This window comes from Habropoda laboriosa, unplaced genomic scaffold (genome assembly GCF_001263275.1).
Source record: "Habropoda laboriosa isolate 0110345459 unplaced genomic scaffold, ASM126327v1 scaffold32, whole genome shotgun sequence".
In the NCBI taxonomy this organism is placed as follows: Eukaryota; Metazoa; Arthropoda; class Insecta; order Hymenoptera; family Apidae; genus Habropoda; species Habropoda laboriosa.
This window is the reverse complement of record NW_017100135.1, coordinates 751,605-775,046: the sequence shown is the minus strand read 5'-3', so window position 1 is coordinate 775,046 and position 23,442 is coordinate 751,605. Positions and strand designations below refer to the sequence as shown.

The window sequence follows — 23,442 nt, the reverse complement described above, 5'->3', positions numbered from 1 at the left end:
TTTTTTTTTTTTTTTTTTTTTTGCTGTTTCTTATAACGGTTATCGCTCCAAATCCCATGCACATGCCCGTCAAGCTAAAAAATACATCATACAAATATCGGACGAACCGAAGATTAATAAACGCTACGATATACACGCTAAATATGACTTAAGCAACGAATGCGACGAAAAAAAGAAAGAAAAGGAAAATACTATAATGGATAGACCCTCCATACTTCTGTACAAAAATTGTATTTTACCTCTATCTAATCTCTATCCATTCGTCCTATCGGCATATTATCGACAAACGAATTGTATACGCGTTAAAAGGATCGAAGAATCAAATTGGAAGGTCAAGTGCCAGCCCCACACGAACGGCGGACATTTGCAATTTATGGCACAATAAATAGTTCTTGCGTTATTACGTTATTATGCTAATTATTCATCATATACAGTACGAGAACCGCGTGTTTCGTTTCGTTTGAAATGGGACTGACACGTTGCGTCATTAGGAAATGAGAGAACCATACTAAAAAGAAGAAGAAAAGAGAACGATCGCCATTCGAAGAAAAAGGATCCATATACTGTTGACAAAACTCGTTAAGGGGACCACCTAACTTATGAATGGGTTAAACATTAGTCCAGTTCGTTAAAATTTGCAAGCATACCCGCTATGACATTCATAAATAATATCGTTAACGCCCTTTCCAAAGTCACTTTTCTCGATTACGAGGAACGCAGACTATGGACGTTGGATTAAAAAACATTTAGGCCTAGGACATTTAAATAAATTATTTAATTAAAACAAAGGAAACTGCATACAATTCTTTTTTTTTTCTTTTTTTTTTTCGTTATTTCGGTGCTTCTATTATCCCAACCATCTTCTGCTTTCCTCTTACAATGCTCGAAACTATTACAAGGCTTCAAACTGTTCGATACATCGTAAAAAATAAGTATGTATTGCGCGCAGGAAAAAAAAAAAGAGCAATTCAATCGAAGATGTCACTAATTCGTGGTCGTTTTCACGTTCAGACACCATCTCCTTATCAGTTACCAAAATCATTATTACTGTTCTCTCTCTCTCTCCGAAAATCGAATTTTTCTATATTGGTACTGTTTGGTACGGTCTCATTCTCTCCCTTCTCAAATCCTTACAAGTATATAACCTTATACCGATGCACACTTCACAAAACTCGCTTCAAGATATTCAAATCAATGAGGCATTTGTATAAATTATAATCGATGTACCTATACGGTTAAAGGAAAACATCCTCGCATGAACATCAATTACATCCAGATCGATCTTAAGGCTGATTTGGTATTCTCTTTCACTAATCAGAATCAACTTATTTATTTACAAATCCACATTATTATTTTTTTCTCTCTTTGTTCCTTTGTCCGTGAGCTGGTTCTTCTCAACGCTTTTCAACGAACGAATTACATTACCTATATACGTACGCTGTTGCAACCGTCAACAGCTGCAAAAATCTCATGCTTTAACGAGGAATCATTAATTCGCATTGGACTACGATGATGCACGATGAGAAATAAACATTAAGACAATCACAAGGATCGTGTAAAACAATATTGAGCTTCGAATCTTTTGATAAAAAAATACGAAGAACTTACGGTGCTAAAAATTAAATTTTCATGCAAAGCAAGCGCGCTTCATTATCTCTCTTTTTCGTATCTTTTCAATTACATTAAATAGAAATTAATAGAATACAAAAATCAAACAAAGAAGAACTCGAATCTTTTTGTCGATTTTGTCAGAAGTACGTTCAAATTAATGATCCTCCATTTGCGTTTAGCGATTCGTAAAGAGCATTTTTAATTTACGCGTAACGGGGAAACATGTGCGAATTACTTTATGCAATATAAAGACGAAACGTTCGCTTAACGTGTCATTCATGAAAGCCCTGCCTCTCTTAGCGAAAAAGGAGAAACGATTATAAGAAAAATTAATTAATACCTTTTACATCAGTCACAACTTTCATTTACAACACAGTAGCTTACACGATTACAAGGCGGTTACACGTCGAAAGTTAGTCCGCAAAGATATTAGATACTGACAACAAACCATTCCTATTAATTAGATATTGGTAATCTTACGACACAGTGATTGATGCCAACGCTAACTTAAAAACAAGGAAAAACAAAAACAAAAGAAGTACAGGAAGTAGAAGAGATAGATAGAACAAATTATAAAAAGAGAAAAAAAAAACATATACATGGTAACAATACGCCGTTTGATGTAGCATGCAATCGTAGAAAACGCTGAAAATGATTGCACGCCCGTGTCTACGAGTCAGCATCAATCATTTGTCCTTATAAAATTGACTAAGAACGCAACGTTTGCATTAATTTAATATGGGCCTGTATTAAAATAGTAACTATGAACAACAGAGGGCGTAGTAGCATAATGTTAAGTGTGACACTTGTGTAAAACTATATGACGAGAGGCATGTCTTTCTTGTTCGGCAAATTCACCTTTTTACCTTGCCAAAGGCTATTGTGTATCGTAAAGGCATCTATGGTCACAGTCAGATGCTTTGTGTGAACTTGTGTAAAGCATTTCCCCCCCGAATTGTATCTAAAAGCACAGAAATACATTTCATATGATATACATAAAAACAGGTTTACATAGAACATAGAGCTATTTGATTATTTCCTTAAACTCTATAATATACTGTATGTTATTAAATAAACATAGATTAAAAATTTTAATTATTACACTGAGAAAATTTATTTACTAAATTCGATTCTCTATTCTTATTAAACATATAAGCATCTAGTACACATATAAAAAGGGTGATAATTTCATGGTCTAAACAAATTAAAGTGATTTTTGTAAGAAAATGAGAACTAATTTTCTAGGCTCTGTTCTAACCATCTATTCACAATTAATAATTAATAATCAATAATGCAACTTACGTTAGAAGGAAACATTTCCTTGTTCTATACATATTTTTCTCATATTCAATGCTCTTGCATAACAAGATAACATTACAGTATACAATGAGATTGCAAAGGTAATAGGAACTGGTCCGAGAAGATGAGAAAACTTACTTGAAAAATTTGTCGAACATTTTATCGATGACTTGCTTCGGTCCAGTACCGTACAATTTCGATACTTCTTCTCTATCTGGGCAGTATGAGTAGAGAGCCCGGAATTGACAGCCAGCATCTCGAAATAAAATAAGGAAGTGTTTGCTTTCCGATCTCGCAATTTCGTCTAAAACTCTTCTCTTCGCTTCTTTGTTTACCGTGCCTGGGAACACGCAATACTCAACAGCGTTCAACATAATGCCACGATTTGACTTGGTCGTTGGTTGCTTATACAATCTTGGACCTGTTGACAAAACAGTGATAGGATAGGTATTAGAACACATACGTTAAATCACAAGTATAAAGAAAGTAATATGTTTCCATTTATAATTCATTGAACTAATTATTATATCTTTTTTAATATCTGACACTTAATAGTGTAGTAAAGAAACAAACTCATAGCTTCCAATGAAGTGCATTACGTTATTTACAAGTGTCACAAAAAGTTAAAGCAATATATTTTAATATACAATTCACACATTTCCATAAAGCAAGTGATGGAATACAGCTGCAACCCATTAACATCCAAATTATTATTTCTCTTTTATGTTTCACATTGTGTTAGATATATTTACAAGTAGCACAAAAAGTTCAAATAAAACTACCATCAAAAGAAGACACTGGACCTTAATAAGTGCAAGTTAACTGATGAACCTTGCACCTCGGTGTGAAAGCAACAAGAGTGTTGTAAGCGAGTTTCCTCACCGTTGTAGTCCATCATTGAACTTGGCGTGCTACTAACGTCGCTGCTACCGTCATCGAACATCCGCCTCTTGGTCATCAAGCCGGGAGGTAGAGAGCCAGGACCCGATGGCGATGGAAGATGCCTCATGCTGCCCATTCCTGGACTCGGTGCTCTCCTTGGCGGCGTTGCTCGGCCCAGTCCGCTGTCCGTATCTGTGTATCGACACATCATACCGTCTTGATCACTACTCGAACCTGCGAACGCAAGCTTAGTATATGAAGATAGAAATAAAAAAAAAAAAAGGTTCGAATGTACGTGTCCCTTTGACGAGATAAAGGACAAGAGATGCGGCCTTTGAACAGTAAAGTCTGATGTAAAACGTTTTATACCCATCCAAGCAAGAAGGAATTTGAACGTAATCAATTCTATTAATTACTAAAACGGTTAGTCCCTGATTATAGACCGTGAGATATTAGTCACTTTGTTAGATTGACTTACGAAGGACCTTCAACAGTATCCATCTTCATAGCTTGCGTCCAATACAAAAACTTCAACAAGTATTTATATAACGTACGAACAATAATAATAAAAAAAAAAAGATCTCTCTGAATTCTATGCGTGTCGTCTAACTTGTTAAAAGAAAAGAAAAAAGTGAAACTGAGGAAGCTCTTTGTAATTCTAAAGACGATCTAAGGTACTATTTTGTCAGGAATTTCGAGAACGAACGACGATGACTTTCACAGTATCTGTACCGGGTGACTATTTCATCTAAAATCTTTTGTAACACGCGACCAAAGAACACAATGGACAAGATTCACTTGCAGCGAAACGTATGATTGCTAATGATAAATCTGTGATTCTTTATAGGCGGACAAACGAAGCATAACAAATTCACCTAACGATCATACAAGATTTGCGTTAACTCTCATGCAGCTCTTTATGAGTTCTACCGAGAGGAGAAACGATATTTTACCGTTATGATGAATTTACTATGCCGTATTATACCATAATACCTGGAAATAAAAATAGAGAGGAATGACAGAACAAATACATATTTAACGTAAGTGATAGGATAACCATATGATACAGGACCTAAATGTGAGTCAGAGTGTAAGGTTATTAAATGGAAGCTGGAACCACCAACAATAATCTGAAAAACACTGAAAATATCGATACCCACAACCAGTGCTGCACAACAATAAGCCCAACAAGCGTCAACTTAATTGTATCTACTGCAGCAAATGAGTTATCCTGTGAATGAGAATCGAAACTTCATCTGCTCTTGAGAAGAACCGTGAAGCAAAAGAAATAATGAGAAACACTATTACGTGTATAATTTATTTCTCGAGCAATGAAATATAAGATCGGCAGATAGAATTTCGAATACATATAAATAATGTGCTGTTGGTGTATGCGTGTAAGTATATCACTGCCACCTGTGCTCCAATCTGCCACCATGCGACTACGTGGTGTATAATGCTATAGCCTACAAAATATTGGAACGGTGTACGGGACACGTAAAATATACTGTTGCACGATAGAAGGGGGAATTAAACGTATTCCAAGTCACTGGTGCTTCTTACCACACAAATTCATCAAGGAATTAGACTTTCTCCCCTTAAAGTTTTGGTAACTTGGGTATTTAGGCCTGCCTCTAACCTGTTGCTGAGGCTCCTGCACATCTGCAATAATGCAATGTTTACCTTGTTACATTCCAAACGCTATGTACGATCAAAGATTAATAGTAGGGGATGCTTCAATCGTACGTCATTGCATCAGGGGCAGAGTCTAACTACGAGCCATGTCCACTAGGAACATCAATAAACTCAAGGTAGCCGGTGCAGGTTGGTGCAGAACAATGTTGCGTTCCAACTGAAAGATGTCTACTATAAGGCGCTACTTAAAAATAAAGTCATACCCTTAAATAACCTTACTTAGGTAATTTGGAGAATAATCAAACACTAATGAAATATTCAACATTGTAAGATTCATACGTAGCTGCCCATACCAGTGATACATCCTGCAACGAGTCTACTTTTCATGAAGCCAAACGTTTAAGGAACATGATACGGCATTCTTTCTATAAATAATGATCAACCCACCTCTGGACGTTTTGTAGGAACCACGTCGACCAAGTTGATTCATACTTCGACAAGGCGAAGAACCTCTACCGTCGTCGGGCGAATCTACGGAAGATACTAAAATAGGGTACCTCTATTACAATCAGTTAGTTCCTCTCCAGGACGATACTAGATACTACGTAAATATTTTTAATAATATGTCTTCGCTACGACATTACACTAATAAATAAATATTCGAAAGAAATAATTTGAAGCATGCATAATCTTACGAAAAGGAAAAGTGCCATAACATAGATCATTCAAACGTTGAAAATGAATAAATTTTGGAGAAAATTATCGAATAGAAATATATATCGTCAAGTATTATTATTTTTCAATCCGGTTTACGTAGTAATACATTTGGTAAAATATATGATATATTATGTTGTTCTGTTAAGGTAATTTGTTACAATCGATTAATCTTTCTTTTTTTTAAATTTATCGTTATATATTGTAAGTAGCAAGTAGAAGCAGTACACTCCAATCAAACTTGTTAATAACCATAAAAAGACGTTGAAGAGTCTAAGAATTTATTACTTGTTTAGCTTTTCATATGTAATCTTTTCTTACCAAAAAGCTAACAAATATATATATATTGTGATGTTTCAGATACGAATGCGAGTCAGAGAGTGTGTGTTGTGCATACCCCTGAGACTGCCGCCCCGATAAAGAGGGCCGGAACGTCGTTCATCGAAATGGGCAGCAGTGAGACTGTCCTGCGAGCCTCGGTAGTAGTCTCGCCTCATCGTCGGGGAGGTCAGCGACGCTACAGTAAGTGTGTTAGTGCAAAACAATCAGCTCGAATTTTCTTTACTATTCTAGTTTATTCGAATGGAAGAGTCTATGAATATATGAGATCAGTTGTATGACATTTCCGTCTTGTAACGATTGACGGATAAACTAGCATAGCCGAGAAAATTTTGGAGCTTGTGGAACTGTGACTGGGTGAGATCTCATAGAAAAAAAAGGAAAAGAAAACAATAACAACAAAGAAAAAAAACTCAGTATGAAAAAAAAAGATGGCGTTACTAAAGAAAAAAAGAAAAATAAAACCTTTCTGACTTTTAATTTTTCGCCATGCAAAGAATGAATGCAATTACATTACAACATTGAGAAACTGTCACTATTAGAAGATTATAACAAAGGAATACACTTGTTACGATAGCAGTGGTAACTGTTATCTTGGAGATGACTTGGTATGTGACGTAATGAACTATGTCACATAGATATATCTATACTACTTAATTTTCTCTCATGTACGTCGAATAATCTCCAAGAAACACTGATCATTGCAACGACACTACCAAATCACGTTAAACGCGATGTCATACCTGTACTTAAATTCGAAGAAGAACCCTTTTTCCCGCGACTTGGCGTAAGAGCCCCCGAATCCAACTCCGCGCCAGCATCGACGTGAATTGTCTTCGGTCGTGGTCGGGTTGTTGCAGTCTTATTGCGCAATTTTGTCGGCTTTATTGCATTGAGAAGTTCTTTATCAATAACCTTGCCCTAAATAACAATAACGATTTTTAATGACTAATTTAATTAAGACTATATTGATAACAGAAAACTTAGAAAGAGTGCACACTTCTCTCTCTGCCTCTTCTATCGCCTTCTTTACTTTATGCTGTTCTAAAATAGCCGCTCTTCGTTGCCTTTCCTCTTCTTTTTTACGGGCTTTTTCTTCTGCTTTTAATTTCTCTTGTTCTCGACGTGCTTGTGCCTCTACCTCCTTTCTCTCTTTCAGTTCTTCCTGCTGCCGCCTTCTTTGCAACGACAAGAGCATTATACGTTCCTTCTTTCGTTCCATTTCATCCAGTGAATTCTACAAAAATACGTAATTAATATTAAAATTAGACATGAAAGACAATAAAGCTTGTAACGTTCGACAAGTAAATCTTACTGGATCAGGATTTGCAAGTTGATTTCCGATTATTAAACCAACTCCGGATTGTCGACCTTCTTCAATGCTCTCGTGTCGTTGCTTTTCTCTTTCCGCTTTTCTCTGTAATTCTCTATATCTTATGTCTTGCATAAACTCTCTTTCCGCTATTGCAAGCACTTTTTCTCGATCTAAATCTCGCTGAGCTTCCAATTGCTTCTGTCTATCAATAGCACTAGCAGGAGAATCAGGGCGCATCGTGAAATCTTCGTTTTCAACATACGACGATACAATTCTCTCCTTCGAAAAAAAAAATATGAAAAATTCCACTTTTAATAAAACAATACTTCCATATTCAGAACTTAGAATTTTTCAGAACATCATTACACATTTACTTTTTTTGGAGATGTTCTTTTAACTCGAAGAGTTGGTTTCGGTTTCTTCGGTGCATCGTTGTCGAAGCAAATATAGAATCCTTTCTCCCCAGCATCCGTCGGATCTAAAGGTGTTACCTCTGGAGTACCTGACGGAGATGGTGTCGCTTCTCTTAATGATGGATGAGGTTGAAATGAATTACGCGATATTGAAGGTCTAGTTGGTGATGGAATTCTATATGTGCGGCTGCCAGACGTGATGTTTAAACCTCTTATACCTTGTGTAAGCTCATCGTCATTTCCTTCAAAACAGATGAACGAATAAAGAAAAAGAAAACGGCAACAGAAACAAGCGTGATGAATTTCCTCGAGAATGTTAAGCGTGACAACACGGTGGTCTGAAATGAACGTGAACAAATATTTACCGATAAATGATATATTTTGAGGCTTCATATCATCAACAGGTGGAGCTGGAACAGGTGCATGTAACGCAGTAACTTGTCTTTTCTCGGTAGGACTTTCGCACTTAATTGGTATGTGATGTACAGTTGGCCTTTTTGGTTCTGGACTTTCGCTCATTAACTGACTTATACGATGAACCTATATTGTAAAATTGATAATAGAGAAAAATTTGATAATAACGACATTAAGATAACACACACAGCACTGTACAAATCACACGATAAATTTCGAACAATTCTACACTGTCTTAAATTATTACGAATAAACGAACCTCGTAATAGTGATTATGTGAACTAGTAAAACTAGATAAATGAAAAAACCGCATTTTTTAGTATTATAAAATAACTGAGAAAATGAAGCAGATAAGTTTCACAAGTAAAGAGAAGCGTTCGAACGTCGAAACTTGAATGCGAGTATCGTCTGCAATACTAAGTGTTAAGAGTATCTATAAATGTGCATTACATCACTAACTGGTTCCATGACTGCTGCTTGCTTATATACATGAAGCAATTCGTTTACTACCTAACTGACCAAAAAAACTAGAGAACAATATGCAATACCAACGTTCACACGTGATTTCGAGGTTTAATCGAAACTGACTGCTAGGATATCAATATATTAATATACATATACGCATGTTTTTTTTTTTTTTTTTTTAACACAATTTTCTTATTTCTACATTCATTTACAATTTTATTCGTATTTTCTTTAAAATATGCATACGTAAAATATGAAACAAACGTTAACAATAAAGTTGGTTTTTAATATTTATTTATTAATTACCGCCACTTGGTACCGACGTTGCGATACAATCGTTACTATAAAAATAATAGTTGAAAAATTATCGTACTCACAGCATTACGATGTTGCGGACTAGCAGAAGATGGTGGCGTTTGATTAAAGATAGACGCGGATGATGGATATGTAGAACCAGGGTGACTCATTTGATTATTACAAAGACTATGATCCCCACCGTTGAGGTACCTCGGTTCCTGAGGAGCATCGTGTAAAACAAATCCTTTCTGTTGAGGTGAATGCGTTCCCCAATTCCGTGTGTCTTGATACAAGCGTATATCTTGCTGATAAGCTATAAATTGTGCAATTGTGAACACGTTCGGAGGACGTATAAACGTTTCTATTCAAAACACCGTGACGACATTCGTTAATCTAGATTACACGTTAATTCATGAAAACATATATACCGGTTGGCTGAGTATTATATCGTGGATCCATTGGTTGTTGATAGCCTACGGTAGACATTTCATTTGCTAAACTTTGCGTCGGAGGTGGTTGACCCCACATTCGTCTTTGTAATTGTGGCTGATCGTGTAAGTAGAACTGTGACTGCTGAGGCTCTTGTAATTTCGATGTTAACGGATTTATGGTTGTCATTCCATAATTCTAAACATAATAGAGGAAAAAAGAAAAGAAAAATTGATATTGCAAGGTAGTGCGCACAGAATAAATACAAAACGAAATGTGATTAAAACACAGATACCACATACTTGCATATGTTGCTGACTAAGACTTTGCAACTGCTGAAGCTGTTGCTGCATTTGTTGTTGATGCTGTGTCATTAAATGCTGCTGCTGTATCTGATTTTGCTGGTTTGCTAAACGCTGTATGTCAGCTTGTATTTCACTAAGACTGGTATTCATTCTGTGAAAAAATATTCGGTATTGCCTATTCAATAAAGTCCAAAGAAGCCAATCACGTGAGAAGATTTAAAAAAAGAAAAGTGGAGACAAATACTGACAGCGATATAGACTGATGGTACTGCTCGAGATCCATATTTTCAATATCTGGAGTACGTCTTGTTTCAATGAACGGTGCATTACCGTCATGCTCCAACCATTTGTGTTCAACGTCTCGAACATCTTCGCTAATTTCCTGTAGTCATTGGTATAAATATTGAACGATTATTACTTGGACAAATGTAAAGAAAATTGTTCACTGATAATTTGGACATTGTGTACACCTACAAGATATGCTCAAGTGTTTTACATCACATTCCCTTTTGTATTTCATAGTTGGTAACACATTTATAGCTTACTATTATACGTTACATATATATATGCTTACTCTATTATATTTTGCAAAGTACACAAATATTTCTATTAAAAAATACACAGTTTACTTGTAGATGCACATTTACATTAGGAAATTGATCTGCGTGGAAGATAATAGAATACTATTTGTTGGTGATTATTTAATATGAAGATCCTCTATGTCGACGACCTAGAGATTAGAAACAATCTATAAACCTTGCTTTTATGTAACTATGAGTGTTAAACAGATTGCCCTTGATTTTCGTTTGAAATAGTTAAGTAATATGGTTACAATACAAAACAGACCAATGTCTACAATCAACTACCCAGGTAAAAACGTACATATATAGCATTAAAATCAGTCCACTTGAAAGTATTCATACAATAAGTACATCAGTCCAGTAACATCAGACTGGTTTTGTTGTTAATGTATTTGTGCCAGAGCATGTTTTAGAGTACAAGTGTAATGAACCACCACCACAAACAACAAATTTAAATGAAAATTTCAAACACATTTCTATAGATTCTTGTCCAGGGAGTGTTTAGTACTGTACCATGCGTTCCGAGAGCGATATTGTACAAGATTTGCGTTGAAACGTGGGAACAGAGAGTGGTAAATTCGATCAAAGACCACAGAATGCGTTGGGACTGTTTCGTTTTCCTCTATTACTAAATGTAAGCAACAAGAAGCAGAATGATCATTCATTATTAAAGAAACTCAAACTGAAATTATCCTCTAAATAAAAGAAATTATAGGAAGCACATGTTCTACCTTACTTGCAGCACACTAAGGCATATTATCATTGCTCCTGATATATTTTTACGTATTAAGAATTAAAAATAAGTACTCTCAAAACCTTTCTACTGTTCTTTCTTTCTTTTTTCTTTTCTCTCTCTCTCTCTCTCTCTCTCTCCAAAGCAAAAGTATATAAAAACAAAAGGAAGTCATCGAATGTCTAGAGAAGCCATACATTAAGCCATGTATGTAAAATTGGTAGACAAATCAGCGATTTATATTTCTCTTTTCAAATGTTCATCTACAGGAACATTTTGTCGTGTAATATCGTACCTTGAGCGAGAAGGGTCTCTGTGGTTTTTCTTGAGAGGGTTGTTGGGTTACAGGGGTCGTCTCGGAAACACTTGTCGGGGTCTCCCCCGAAGATCCGGAGGTTACAGGAGTGGGGGGACCGATTTCAGCCGGACTGTCCCCCCCAGATGTTGATGAAGAGGGAGATTTAACCTTACCCTGCAACCAGCCCAAGCACCGTGCCTTGTTAAGTACTTGGAGTCCGCATATGCCGAGTCCAATATGTCATCAACCACCACACACCATGGTCGGACTTCTCCACAGCCAAGTATACGTTACATTCAAGCACTAAATGCCAAAGCCAATTCAAAGACTTGCAAATACTTCATTGCCAATGGCTCTTTCTTAACTATTGCACAATTTGACAATTTCTTCCCCCCCCCCCTTCTCTTTTTTTAAGAAAATAGATTTTACAGTGCACGTCTTGGACTAAAGTGAAAAATATCTCTACTCTATTATTTGAAAATCTTGAAAAGGTACTAGTAGCATTTTCTTTTTATTGTTATTCTCTAAGTTCCCGGATAATCTGTTGCTAGATACTACTGTTAAAATTTCATCTCGTCTAAATCTCTTTATCAAGTGATTATCAATAGATAAGAAGTAGATCGATTTGAATGTAACTTTTTCTCGGTTAAAGTAGGTAAACAGCTATTACGTGAAATGCATGCACACCTTCACCAGGTTAATCGAAATATGTTATACGTTTTTAATATTCACAATATTTCTTCGGAGACAGATCTTTTTACATGAGAATGTGAAAAACGGAATAAACGAGGACAGCATCCAGGAAATTGATAGCCTATTTTCATTGCACAAAGTGTGTAGGACTACGTTTAAACTTTGTAATTCTGTAACAAATATAGAACTTTATAGTATCAGCATGCACTTACCACCAAGTACAGCTGAAAGATGGGAAAGAAAAAAACGGTATTACAATAGTATAGCTGGCAATAAAGATTATCTGCATTAACCATGATAGGCGTCGAGATTATGTCGCATTTGCAACTACACACAAAAATTCATTACTTCAGAAGCTGATAATATAATAACAGGGACAGACGATAGGGGGAGGGAAAAAAAAACAAAAAAAAAAAAACGAACAAGTATCGGGGAAAAAAAAATATGCGGCATTTACCTGAAATAAAACATTATTATCGCAAGCTCGCTTGCAACGCTACTTGAAAATAATCAAATATCAATAATACAGCCAGATATATGAAATGAAATAAAACGTATAAGGCAAATATACAATAAATATATCGAGTTGCTTGTCAAGTCTAGAACGAAATTTCGTTGCAGAAGAAAAAGAAACTGTTCGATGTATCTGACACACAATACAATTATACGTTGTTCTATACTAAACACCCGTGGCTAAATATCAAATACCTCATGGCTGTATTCAATGTTCTGTTTCGTTTCGATCCAACGAATATCTTCCTCTTATTTACTTTCACGTACAAGAACAATTGAACAATTCGACCTTTTTCATTGCACTACAATCGAAATGAAAATAAGAGGAACGTGGTGCTTTGTAAACATTTCATTTGATCGTCACACACGCGCACACACCGTTTTTGCATATCTCTCTCGACGAAGGAGAAACAAATCATCAAAATAGGCCATGAAAATTGATCTGGCTGAAATTCGATCGTGATGTTCGATATTATGGTAAATGTGAAGTTTTGCGATCGTTGTTTGAAAATTTTAATTTCGTTGGGTTTTTACCTTCGTGACAGCTTGCAGGAACGCGGCTTTCCCCACTTTCTGACGTTGCTTCGACATTACAACCTCCATCCTCCTTTTCTCGTTCTCTATGTGCCGTCGTTTCTCCTCCAGCTTCAATCTAATATTATTCAGTTGCGAGGCCATAATCGTGTTACCACCGTTTTCGTCTGTCAGCACGAGTATTATTTATCTCATCGATTTCACGCTAACCGTTCAATCTTTACTCTTTCTTCAAACCAATTCACAATGTATACGTACCGGCAGAATGTTGTTCCACCTGCTGCGATTGCTGATTGCTCTGCTGTTGCCACGTGGTTGTGTTCGGTAACGTCGCGAACGTTGTTTTCTTCTCCGCGTTCCCATTACCGTTCGTTTGGCCATGTTTCTTAATCGACAAATTCGACTTGTTATCGTCGCGTTCCTGTTCCGTGTACGTCAGATTGATCCCCTTGTCGGAGCTCTGTCTGCTAAGGTTCGCGAAGCTAGCTAACTTGGACGTGTCTCCGTCCAAATTATCGTTCTCGCTGGAATGTAAAATTTGCTTGAGCGCAACGTTGTCCAAGCTAGAGTTCGAAGCTTGCCTTCTCAATCTCGCGGGTTCTTCTTTGTCGTATCCGTTATCGGACAGAATATGTTGCACACCGCTACCGTACACATCCTGAACGCTGGACCTCGCTGGTAACGTCGGTTCTGTCGTACTTCGTTTTCCTATGTGCGCTCCGACCTCTTTGTCGGGATTTCTACCGAAATTGTGCAAATTGTCCTGGGAAGAAAAACGTCGATTTTCGAAAGCTGCCTTAGTATGGTAAGTTAGTTCGTTTTACCTGAGATCCGCCGAAATTCTCTATAGTCAGCTGAGAGTCGTCTGAGACGCTGTTACGCCTAGATCGTCGGCCAGCGTACGAGCTTCTTCTCTGATCTTCCCAGTTGCTCGGCCGACCAGCGGCGTCTGCTCTAGTTACCGATTTCTCGTCTGCTACGGAGCTTAACGTAGGAATGCCTTTGCCACGATGGACTACGAAGCTCTCTTCGCTCCCCGCTCGTCTGTGGAATGACCAGAAGTCAGGCAAATGGGACGAAATAGAAATGTGACTTTGGAGGAGAGTGTAGGCTGGTTCTTTCGTCCTGCACTCGGATTTTTCAAGACTTGGGAGATTTCTTTTTAAGGATTTTAACGCGTCGAGTGATTTTATGTGACTTTTCTGCCGAGCTGCGTGGATCACCGATGGCCCACGTTATATGTCATTTTTCAAAGGATTGAAAACGTATCACTACGCGCACCTGGGTCATTTCAGACCCACGGTATGATTGCACTGTACCAAATTTTCTTTTTGTACCGAATTACCAAATAATCTGAGTGGAAAGTCCAACGTGAATTACATTGATGACTCACGTGGCACTGGACATGGTCCACCGATGACACACGCGCCACTTAACGTGGTCCACCGATGATCCACGCGCCACTGAATGTGGTCCACCGATGATCCACGCGCCACTGAATGTGAGTCCATCAATAACTCACGCGCCACTGAATGTGGTCCACCGATGACCCACGCGTTACTTAACGTGGTCCACTGACGAACTACGCGCCATTTACCGTGGTCCACCAATGACCCACGCGCTATTTAACGCGATCCATTGATGACCCACGCGCTATTTAACGCGATCCATCGATGACCCACGCGTTACTTAACGTGGCCCAACGATGATCCACTCGTCACTCAACGCGTTAACCAAATTTACAAAAAACATATCCTTCACACATTATTTCAAAAATATAAAAACTTCATTATTCTACGCTGAATTTCTGTGGAAGAGTCGTGTGTTTTAAGTATACAGCACTAATTCAAACAAAAAACCTACCTGTCATCGTGAGAATAATTTTCGGCAGTTTGTTGCAAGGATTGCGACTTCTTGACAGAGGAGGACGACGGTGCTTTCACAACTAGAAAACAATTCAACATTGTACCGTTTGTTTTCACGCATGTATCCGGTAAAGAGTACCAATGTCTAAATCAATAATCACTTCTGACGTGTGGGGGAGAAAAAGAAGTGTAAGTTCAGAAGGATTCTTTGAAAAAAAAAAAGAAAAAAAAATCGGTGTGAAAACATCAACATGTTGCGTAAAAGTGACACACACGCCGAATAAAATTCATGTGCGAAATTTCTATGCGCTATAATCTAAAAGAAAAAAGAAAAAAAAAACATAATCATGAAAATTAAACGTTCTATCGCTACGAACACATATCACGATCGATTCCCATCGTGGTTTCATATATACTATAGAAATTTCATGGCACACGAATTTTTCGAGAGCCAATGTAACTTCTCTATAGAACAAAAGCTGGTGTGTTATATTATCATACACTGGAAATCAAAGAAAAAAAATATATATATATATACACTTGTCAGATGGGCGAAAGTTAATTAAACGCTATACAAAACTAATCTATATATTATCTAAAAGTATCATCGTGGTAAAATACATCACAAAATAGACAACTCGTTCAGAATATTACGAGAAGTAAAAAAAAAGAAAAAACTTAGAGAAAAAGGTGAAATTAACAGATACAAAAAAAACAAAAAATTAAACAGGAAGAAAACTCACCGGTAAACAAACACAAAGGTACGGAAACACGCAATAAACGTAGACAATGTACGTTGCAAAACAAGTATACTAACTCAATATGGAGTGGATTATATTAATGAATCGTCCAGACTTCTCCCTGCATCACTCAATATGACACAAGACAAAAGAGAGAGAGAGAGAAAGAGAGACAGAGATAGTGATAGACAGAGAGAGACATCGTGCAAACCGAAAGGAACAGAAAGCTAACATCAACGCAAGCAGCAACGAAACGGCGTAAATGAGATAATACGTAGTTCTTCTTATGGCGTGAAAAAAAAAAAAAAAAAGAGACGAAAAATGCGCGGACACAGTTCCATGCTGTCCCTGTATTAATAGTTAAAGGATCGTTACAACATCGTGGCATTAAATGGTACGCAAATAATATGATTAGTAAGAAGCAGTGCGCCTAAGTAATATCTGCGCTTTGTTACACAGCTAATTCTAAACATCTGTCCCACCTTTTAAATGCACAACGCATTTTTTTCAATGAAACAAACGGGCGGTTTTATCGTTCCCAAGTTGGAACGTTCGTTTACAATTTCGACTTGTTTACCGTGTCGACTCGACGAACGGGATACGAGTACGCGAACAATTACTGTCGCGTAGAATTGTGACGAATTTAAAAAATCTAATTTTACTTAATTATTTTTATGGTTTCTGTGAAATTATCGCGATATCGGTCGTTGAGAAAAGCTACCGAGTACCGTATATACTTGCACGAAAATTGAGAAATAATTCTGTATGCGATTTAGTTCAATTACACCTGGGTATCTTTTTCTTAACACGTTTTATTTATTTTTTCAAGGTTTTTTTTTTTAATATTATATAAATAAAATCGTTTACATTTCTCTCCTACCATTTGCGCTTGTTGTAAATTTTATAGAAATATATAACATCATACAATTTCGTTTGTAAGTTAATAGTGTACAATATGTTGTTCTTTTTTAACGTGTCATTAGAGATGGGTACACAAGAAATGTCCGTAAACCTAGTGTTATCAAATTTGCAAAAATGCACTCAAAGAGACTCAGGTGTATCAATTAAAGAAACTTCGCTCTAAGTTACACGTTACATTCGAAAAATCTGCAACAAACAACGTTTTTCCTGCACAAAAGAATACTCCTATACTCTTTCGTATTCCATCGCACAGTCGCGATAACGATACAATTACCCTCAGTCGGTACTACTCTTTACGAGACCAATAATACCCAAGCGGAGATAATTCGCGCACGTATTCACGGTACTTTGTTCCCTCGTTGTTCAAACTAACGCGAAAATGCGTCGCATTTAAAACGTAGTAATCTAACTTCAAAGAAAATCGAGAGAAAAAAACAGAAAACCCAAGAAAATTAAACTAATTTTTAAAAACCAAAAAAAAAAAAAACGAACGACAAATTTGAGAGTTTCAGAGCTGATCTCTCGGTAGATCGGAACATCTTTGCGTGTACTTTCTTTCACCCCCTAATTTATCCATTGAAATCTTCTATTTTGTTTTGCTTTTTTTTTCGTATTGTTTCATTCTCGTTTGAAATCTCGAACACGAATATTGCCCGCAAGAACGCGATTCACAAGAGAAGACCACCTAGTTTCATGATTTTTGGTTGTTTGGTAACGTGTGGGTACCTGTGAAGCCTGGCGCGGATACGGAGAGGTTGCTTCTCAGATCAGGTATCGGAGCTATAGACTGTGGTAGACTTCTTTTATGAGCTACGCCATGACTATTGCGCGGGCAGGCTGCACCCGTCACCGCACCGTATTCGTTCATTGGCAACCGGAAGTTGACGAAAGAAGAAGGCGAGGATAGCGTTGTTGTCAAGCATCAAGAAGGTTACGCCATAGAAATATATGGAAATATTACAGTTTTAACATTAAGTGATATTATAATTACGTGGAGGATCGTCGCTGTTGTTTTTGTTTGTTTTGTTGTTGTTTTTCTTTTCTTTTTTTGTCAAATGTTTCTCCGTTCTTTGATAATGAAAGAATTACGTCTATTATTGAAACTGGTGTGTTAAGTATACACAGTTTCTCACCGGACATTCTTCTCTCTTTGGTTCTTTTCCTTTTTTTCAATGTAAAAAGAAAAAAACAAGAATACTGATGCGTTTTTATTAGTCGCTGCTAAGGACCTGGATCCGAGACTGGGAACGAGTGTGTGTACTGACACTGATAAAAAGCGTGATACCGTTCCAACTGCGAGCAATTTTCTTTCTTCCACTTTTTCCCTCGTTTTTGCATAGGTGTGTTTTCCTAACGTTTCCAACGAAACGGTCGAAAAGTTCGGGTATGCATGTACAGATAGCTTTGGGAAAGTTTTGTCGTGCGTTTGTTACCAACGAATCGGGAGATACCGAAAGCGTTTCACAGAGAATATTCAAATGCTGGGAATAATGCGGCACGAGTAATTTCTTCCGTGTAAAAATTGCTATCGTATCCAAAACATGGTATTACATAGCAATTTCTATCTAATTTTTCAGATTTGACTATTTCTCTCTTTTTTCAATTTCGACGTATCAAAAATTGGAAAAAATGTCTACTAAACTACTCGAACAGAAATTAATTTTAATTTAGTATCCATTACACTCGTGATTAATACAAAAAATAATTCAGTCACGAAAGGGTTAAAGTGTAGAAAGTGTGATGAAAGTCACTTTGGACAAGGTTTTAAACGACACAATTTGTAACGACAAAACTTTTGTAACTTTCTTTTGGTACGAAATCTCACGAATACACATACATATATTGCTCGCAACGGAAACGGAGTTCCATGGAAAAAAGTATAACAAAATAAATTATAGAACGGGTAAGTCCAATACAGAATGTACGCAGCCTTCACCAATCACATTAATCCGATACCAGAATATTCATGAGCCCTTCCTGCTCAAAGGGTACGTTCATCGTGTCGAACAAATATTTCCAATGCTTTTTTTTTTTTTTTTCTTATCGGGAATCGTCATTCTGTTGTTTAATACTGTACGTACCATCTAAGAACTGCATCGCCCTCTCTTCGCCCGGGTAACGTACGCATTTCGCCGGATGAATTTCCAATACGTTGTACATATCCGCAAGGAACACGACTAAATTTTGCTTCATGGACCTGGCAGAGAGAAACGTGCTGTTTAAACGGAATTGCCAAGCGAGTTTGTTTATTGTTTCGTTCGTTACAGTGCAGTGAAAATTAAGGGGGTAAAATATTGTGTTTTGTTCTATTTGTTTCAAATTTATTTGCGGAAAAATATTGTCGAATTGGCTACTGAAATGGGAAATTTCTTCATAGTTTCGCTTTCGTGAATTAATCGCCAACTGAGTTTCCATTTAGTACTTAATTTGCTGGTTCAATTTAAATATATTTTTCCTTTAGAAATTTTTTTAGAAAACTTTAGAAGAATTTTTTTCAAAGATTGTTAGAAGATTCTGACTGGCTAAGAAACACTTCCTCTACTGTATTATCCCTGCATTTTACTCTAGATCAATCGTCTATTTACCTTCGGTAAATCCCTCTGCCCTAAATTCCATCTTTTCTATTCACGTTAGAAGTCACATTCTTCGTCGCGTGTAAGCTCTGCTAACACGTTCACAATCCTCTGACCCACATATGGGTCGGGAGAGTCCAAAATCGGAAGTTAAACTTCCGATACAGAGGACAGTGTTTTGTTTCAATTTTTAGATGGACAATTAAATTACGAGTGTTATTCACGTGTAAGGAATAATTCGATTAACACGTTCGCTGTTTTTCATATTGAACTTTTCCTAACTTCTAAGCTGACATTTCCCTAATTTTTCCATTATTGTGGGAGCCGAGAAAAAATTAGAGGAACCAAGCCAATGCACCCTCTTTATTTTCTCCGCTTGATTCCTTCAGCCTTTCCATAATAAAATAACAAAAAAACGTACGGAGCGTATTTGTCCCAAATTATCAAATAAGAAGGTCCGCTACAAGGCACACTTGTCTCACACCGCAAAATAGGAAAGTCCCCGAAAAAAGTTGCCGCAGTGAACGTGTTAAAAATGTTGAACAAGCGACACGTGTATCGATTTCTTGGACGTACGAGCAAAGAATACATTCCCATCTCAGACTGTGAACATGTTAGTCAGTTTTCGTCATTTGCAAAAAATTTCACGAAAAATTAGCCCGGTTAACCCTTGACTTCTGGTTTCTTGGTGAACAAGCGACACGTGTATCGATTTCTTGGACGTACGAGCAAAGAATACATTCCCATCTCAGATTGTGAACATGTTAGTCAGTTTTCGTCATTTGCAAAAAATTTCACGAAAAATTAGCCCGGTTAACCCTTGACTTTTGGTCACTTCTTTTCGAGGCATATACCTCTGCAAATTTGGAAAAATAAGCTTCAAAACTTCGTAGACATATTTTCGAGATGTTAAACTACAAGAAAATGCAAAAAAACCGGTCACAATAGGAAAACCCCTTAACACAATCGCATCGGGGCGCTTGGGGCTACACTTGACACGGGTACAGCGTGACTTCGCGTCTATTTCTTTCAATCCGCTAAACAAAACTGCTATAACTAATTAATATTTTTCAAAGAAACTTTATTTAATCCATGGAACATCTGTTGAGGCATTTCTAAAGAGAAATTGAACCATTTACAGCGTTTTGTAAATTAATTTTCATACAGATGAAAATTAGTGAAAATCTGCGTCATTCGTACCCAAATAAAAAAAAAAACCCCCCCCGAAAGACGCAGCAGTGCGTCATCCGACGCGAACGTGTCAAGGATTAACAGGGATGAAAAATTCGCTCGATCCCGAAGAACCTTACCCCCTCATGTACGTCACGTCCTCGGGTTGCATGTGAAAAATCGAATACGGTAAGCATCTGTTACAAAACGCGTGGACCAGCGACAGATTATGCAACGCGTCCGCCACCGACGGTCTCTTCGACACCCTGATGTCCATCCAGTTGAGCTCGCCGGGGCAATAGAACGCCACAACAGCGGCTAGACCGACACCGTCGCACAACGATTGGAAGTCCTTGGCGGCTGGCAGCTCTGGCAGTCGGGTTTTATCACCAGCACCGTCCTCCGTTTCAATCTTGGCGATCAACGCGTGAGACGCGTGACTTATCCAAAGGAGGAGACCCTTTTCGTGATCCGTTGGCACGTCCATCTCTGCCTGAGGATCGAACCGCCGGATCGCCGAGACCACTCGATCACCGGTCACTACTTCCTTCGCGTACAAGACCATCAGGCCTTCTATCACAGCCATATGCGCAGACTGCAATGCGACACGTTCAATTTTTCATGGGATACAATGGTTTCGAAGGTGAGACACGAGAGGTTTCATCGAGAGAAACACCTGGACTGGACTGGCGCGTTGTGAAAATTTGGCAACGATTGACCCCCTTGTGCGGTGATTGGGTCATTTCTGACCCATCGCTTTGGTATTTTTTTAATCACTTTTGTGGCTGTCAGGTTTGTGTTTCTTTAACATTGTGTTGGAAGTTTGTTGTCTAGGTTTAAATGGCGTGCTGGTAATAGGAATTGTTAGGCGTAAGGTCTTTGGGTCTTTTTTGACCCAGTGAGGCTTCCGAAAATAAGTGAAAGTTTGGGAATTTTTTTCAGGACAACTACTGAATGAAAAGTTTCCATTTTTTTTAGAGTATGTAAACGTAACTCTCAGCTTTCATCTGGAATTTTTGAAAAGTACAAATGTTACAAAATGGAGGACCCTCGCAATGCGTACTTTTTTAACCTGTTAACTGGGTTCGCCACTCAAACAAAAATTGAATCACTCTAGTTTACAATTAAAAATGAGTGAAAATTATAACAGTAGAATTAAAAATGAATAATCGCTCGATACATAGAGTAGTGTTCTAAGAATTGGTAAACCAATGACGAGTTAACTCGTCTTCCCCAGTTAACATTGCCTTTTTTACAATATTCAACGTATTTTATATCCTCCAATCGCTAAGTTTTTACTGTGCAAATATTTCAATCCTGACAGAGTGTTTAAATGTTGACAAAAAATTATTCCAAATCACAATACCCCCCTAGTAGCAGCTACAGATTGTTTTCAACGTCTTTTATACTTCTGAAAACACTCTTTACAGGCACTTTTACGAATTGCTTTCAGATCAACCTCTGAATATCTCTTTGTCTCCAGAATTCTTTGCGAAGTACGTCCTTTCAACGAGCCCTTCAGTTTCAAAAGCAGAAAATTAGTTACGCAAAGCCAAGTGAAGTGAGAGTACGGTGGGTGGGAAATAAAGGTGACTGCTTCTCGCTGAACATTGAAACTGTACTTCAATCAGCTTCGTTTTAAATCGAATTAGAAAAACCACGGTAAATCTCTGTACAACGTCAGCTTCTCTCTCCGTGTACCAGATACTTCCAGTAACACGCACAGTCCAGGTATTTTCTGATCAAACCTCTTCAAAATTTTCATACACTTTCATACGATTTATTATAGAGTAACTATTAACGATACAACAGCATGCATCATTTTTTCTGCATATTTTTCTCCGTTTAAACACCAGAAGTGCAAGCATTCGTTAATTACGTTAATTCGTAGAAAAAAAAAAAAACTGTGCACAAAGCGAAGCTTATAAATTGTGCTAACCCTTTGAGGACGACTGACTCGTACATTCCTTCGCAAAACACCAATGAACACATATTTTTAAGTTTTAATAAAAATAGCTGGCGTGACCATGAACTCGTTTACATATATTTGAGAAAAATGTAATTTTGATAGAAATTTAGTTAAAAAAATTAATAAAAATGAAATAACGACCTAATTACATATTTCACGTGGCACGTGCTCCCTCCGTCCACAAAGGGTTAAATTTAATTAAAAAAGAAAATGAAGTTACAATATTATCGGCACAATAATCAGTGCTGTTCTCACATCTTCCTATGTTTCATATAACAATTTCGTTTTTTGTACAACAAATGCAAGGCTGATTTATCTTACCATCTTGAGTGGTGAATTCTGAATGAGAATCGTTTCGGTGAGCTGAGTATTGTTCGGCTCCGCGAGGTAAACACCCTTTCTGGCAAGTGCTTGAAGTATACCGCAATGATTCTGATTGTGGTAATTTGGATCCGAATAGATGTTTGCCAGCGCCAAACAGTACAGCTCTGCATTGGAAAGTGCATGGACGATCTGCGGCTTCAGGTGTTCTTGATCCTTAAACATCAAACGTGCGCCTATTGTAATAAAACAACCACCCGAAAAGAAAACCTCGACGCTTTCGTAGCTGGCGATTTTTACGCTTTTTCTGAAACTAGAAGCTGTGCGTTTCTTACGAAGGAAGGGGAAAGTTGAACAGCGTCATTTAGGGTAAAGTTGAAATAGAAATTTTTTAAATGGTGCTTCAAATTGCG

General features: G+C 37.4%; 1 protein-coding gene across 8 annotated transcripts in view; it reads right to left on the bottom strand.

The window, feature by feature from the left end:
• Positions 1–2,355: 2,355 nt before the first annotated feature.
• Positions 2,356–23,442, bottom strand: part of LOC108578753 (patronin) — a 107,222-nt gene continuing 86,135 nt past the window's right edge. The window contains exons 3-26 of one of the 8 annotated variants that reach the window (XM_017942144.1): positions 23,030–23,245; positions 20,880–21,334; positions 19,078–19,193; positions 17,723–17,833; positions 15,334–15,415; positions 14,295–14,514; positions 13,729–14,233; positions 13,471–13,637; positions 11,728–11,904; positions 10,367–10,500; positions 10,116–10,269; positions 9,813–10,011; positions 9,465–9,697; positions 8,574–8,748; positions 8,170–8,450; positions 7,796–8,074; positions 7,481–7,717; positions 7,224–7,401; positions 6,539–6,658; positions 5,875–5,970; positions 5,356–5,454; positions 3,793–4,026; positions 3,049–3,331; positions 2,356–2,572 (exon numbers count right to left, since the gene is read on the bottom strand). In XM_017942144.1, coding sequence (XP_017797633.1) covers positions 2,428–2,572; positions 3,049–3,331; positions 3,793–4,026; positions 5,356–5,454; positions 5,875–5,970; positions 6,539–6,658; positions 7,224–7,401; positions 7,481–7,717; positions 7,796–8,074; positions 8,170–8,450; positions 8,574–8,748; positions 9,465–9,697; positions 9,813–10,011; positions 10,116–10,269; positions 10,367–10,500; positions 11,728–11,904; positions 13,471–13,637; positions 13,729–14,233; positions 14,295–14,514; positions 15,334–15,415; positions 17,723–17,833; positions 19,078–19,193; positions 20,880–21,334; positions 23,030–23,245 — 4,896 coding nt within the window. In that variant the 3' untranslated portion in view covers positions 2,356–2,427. Of the gene's footprint in view, positions 2,573–3,048; positions 3,332–3,792; positions 4,027–5,355; positions 5,455–5,874; positions 5,971–6,538; positions 6,659–7,223; positions 7,402–7,480; positions 7,718–7,795; positions 8,075–8,169; positions 8,451–8,573; positions 8,749–9,464; positions 9,698–9,812; positions 10,012–10,115; positions 10,270–10,366; positions 10,501–11,727; positions 11,905–13,470; positions 13,638–13,728; positions 14,234–14,294; positions 14,515–15,333; positions 15,416–17,722; positions 17,834–19,077; positions 19,194–20,879; positions 21,335–23,029; positions 23,246–23,442 lie in introns of those variants that run through there. The other 7 variants (XM_017942152.1, XM_017942174.1, XM_017942167.1 and 4 more) reach the window with 7 other exon arrangements.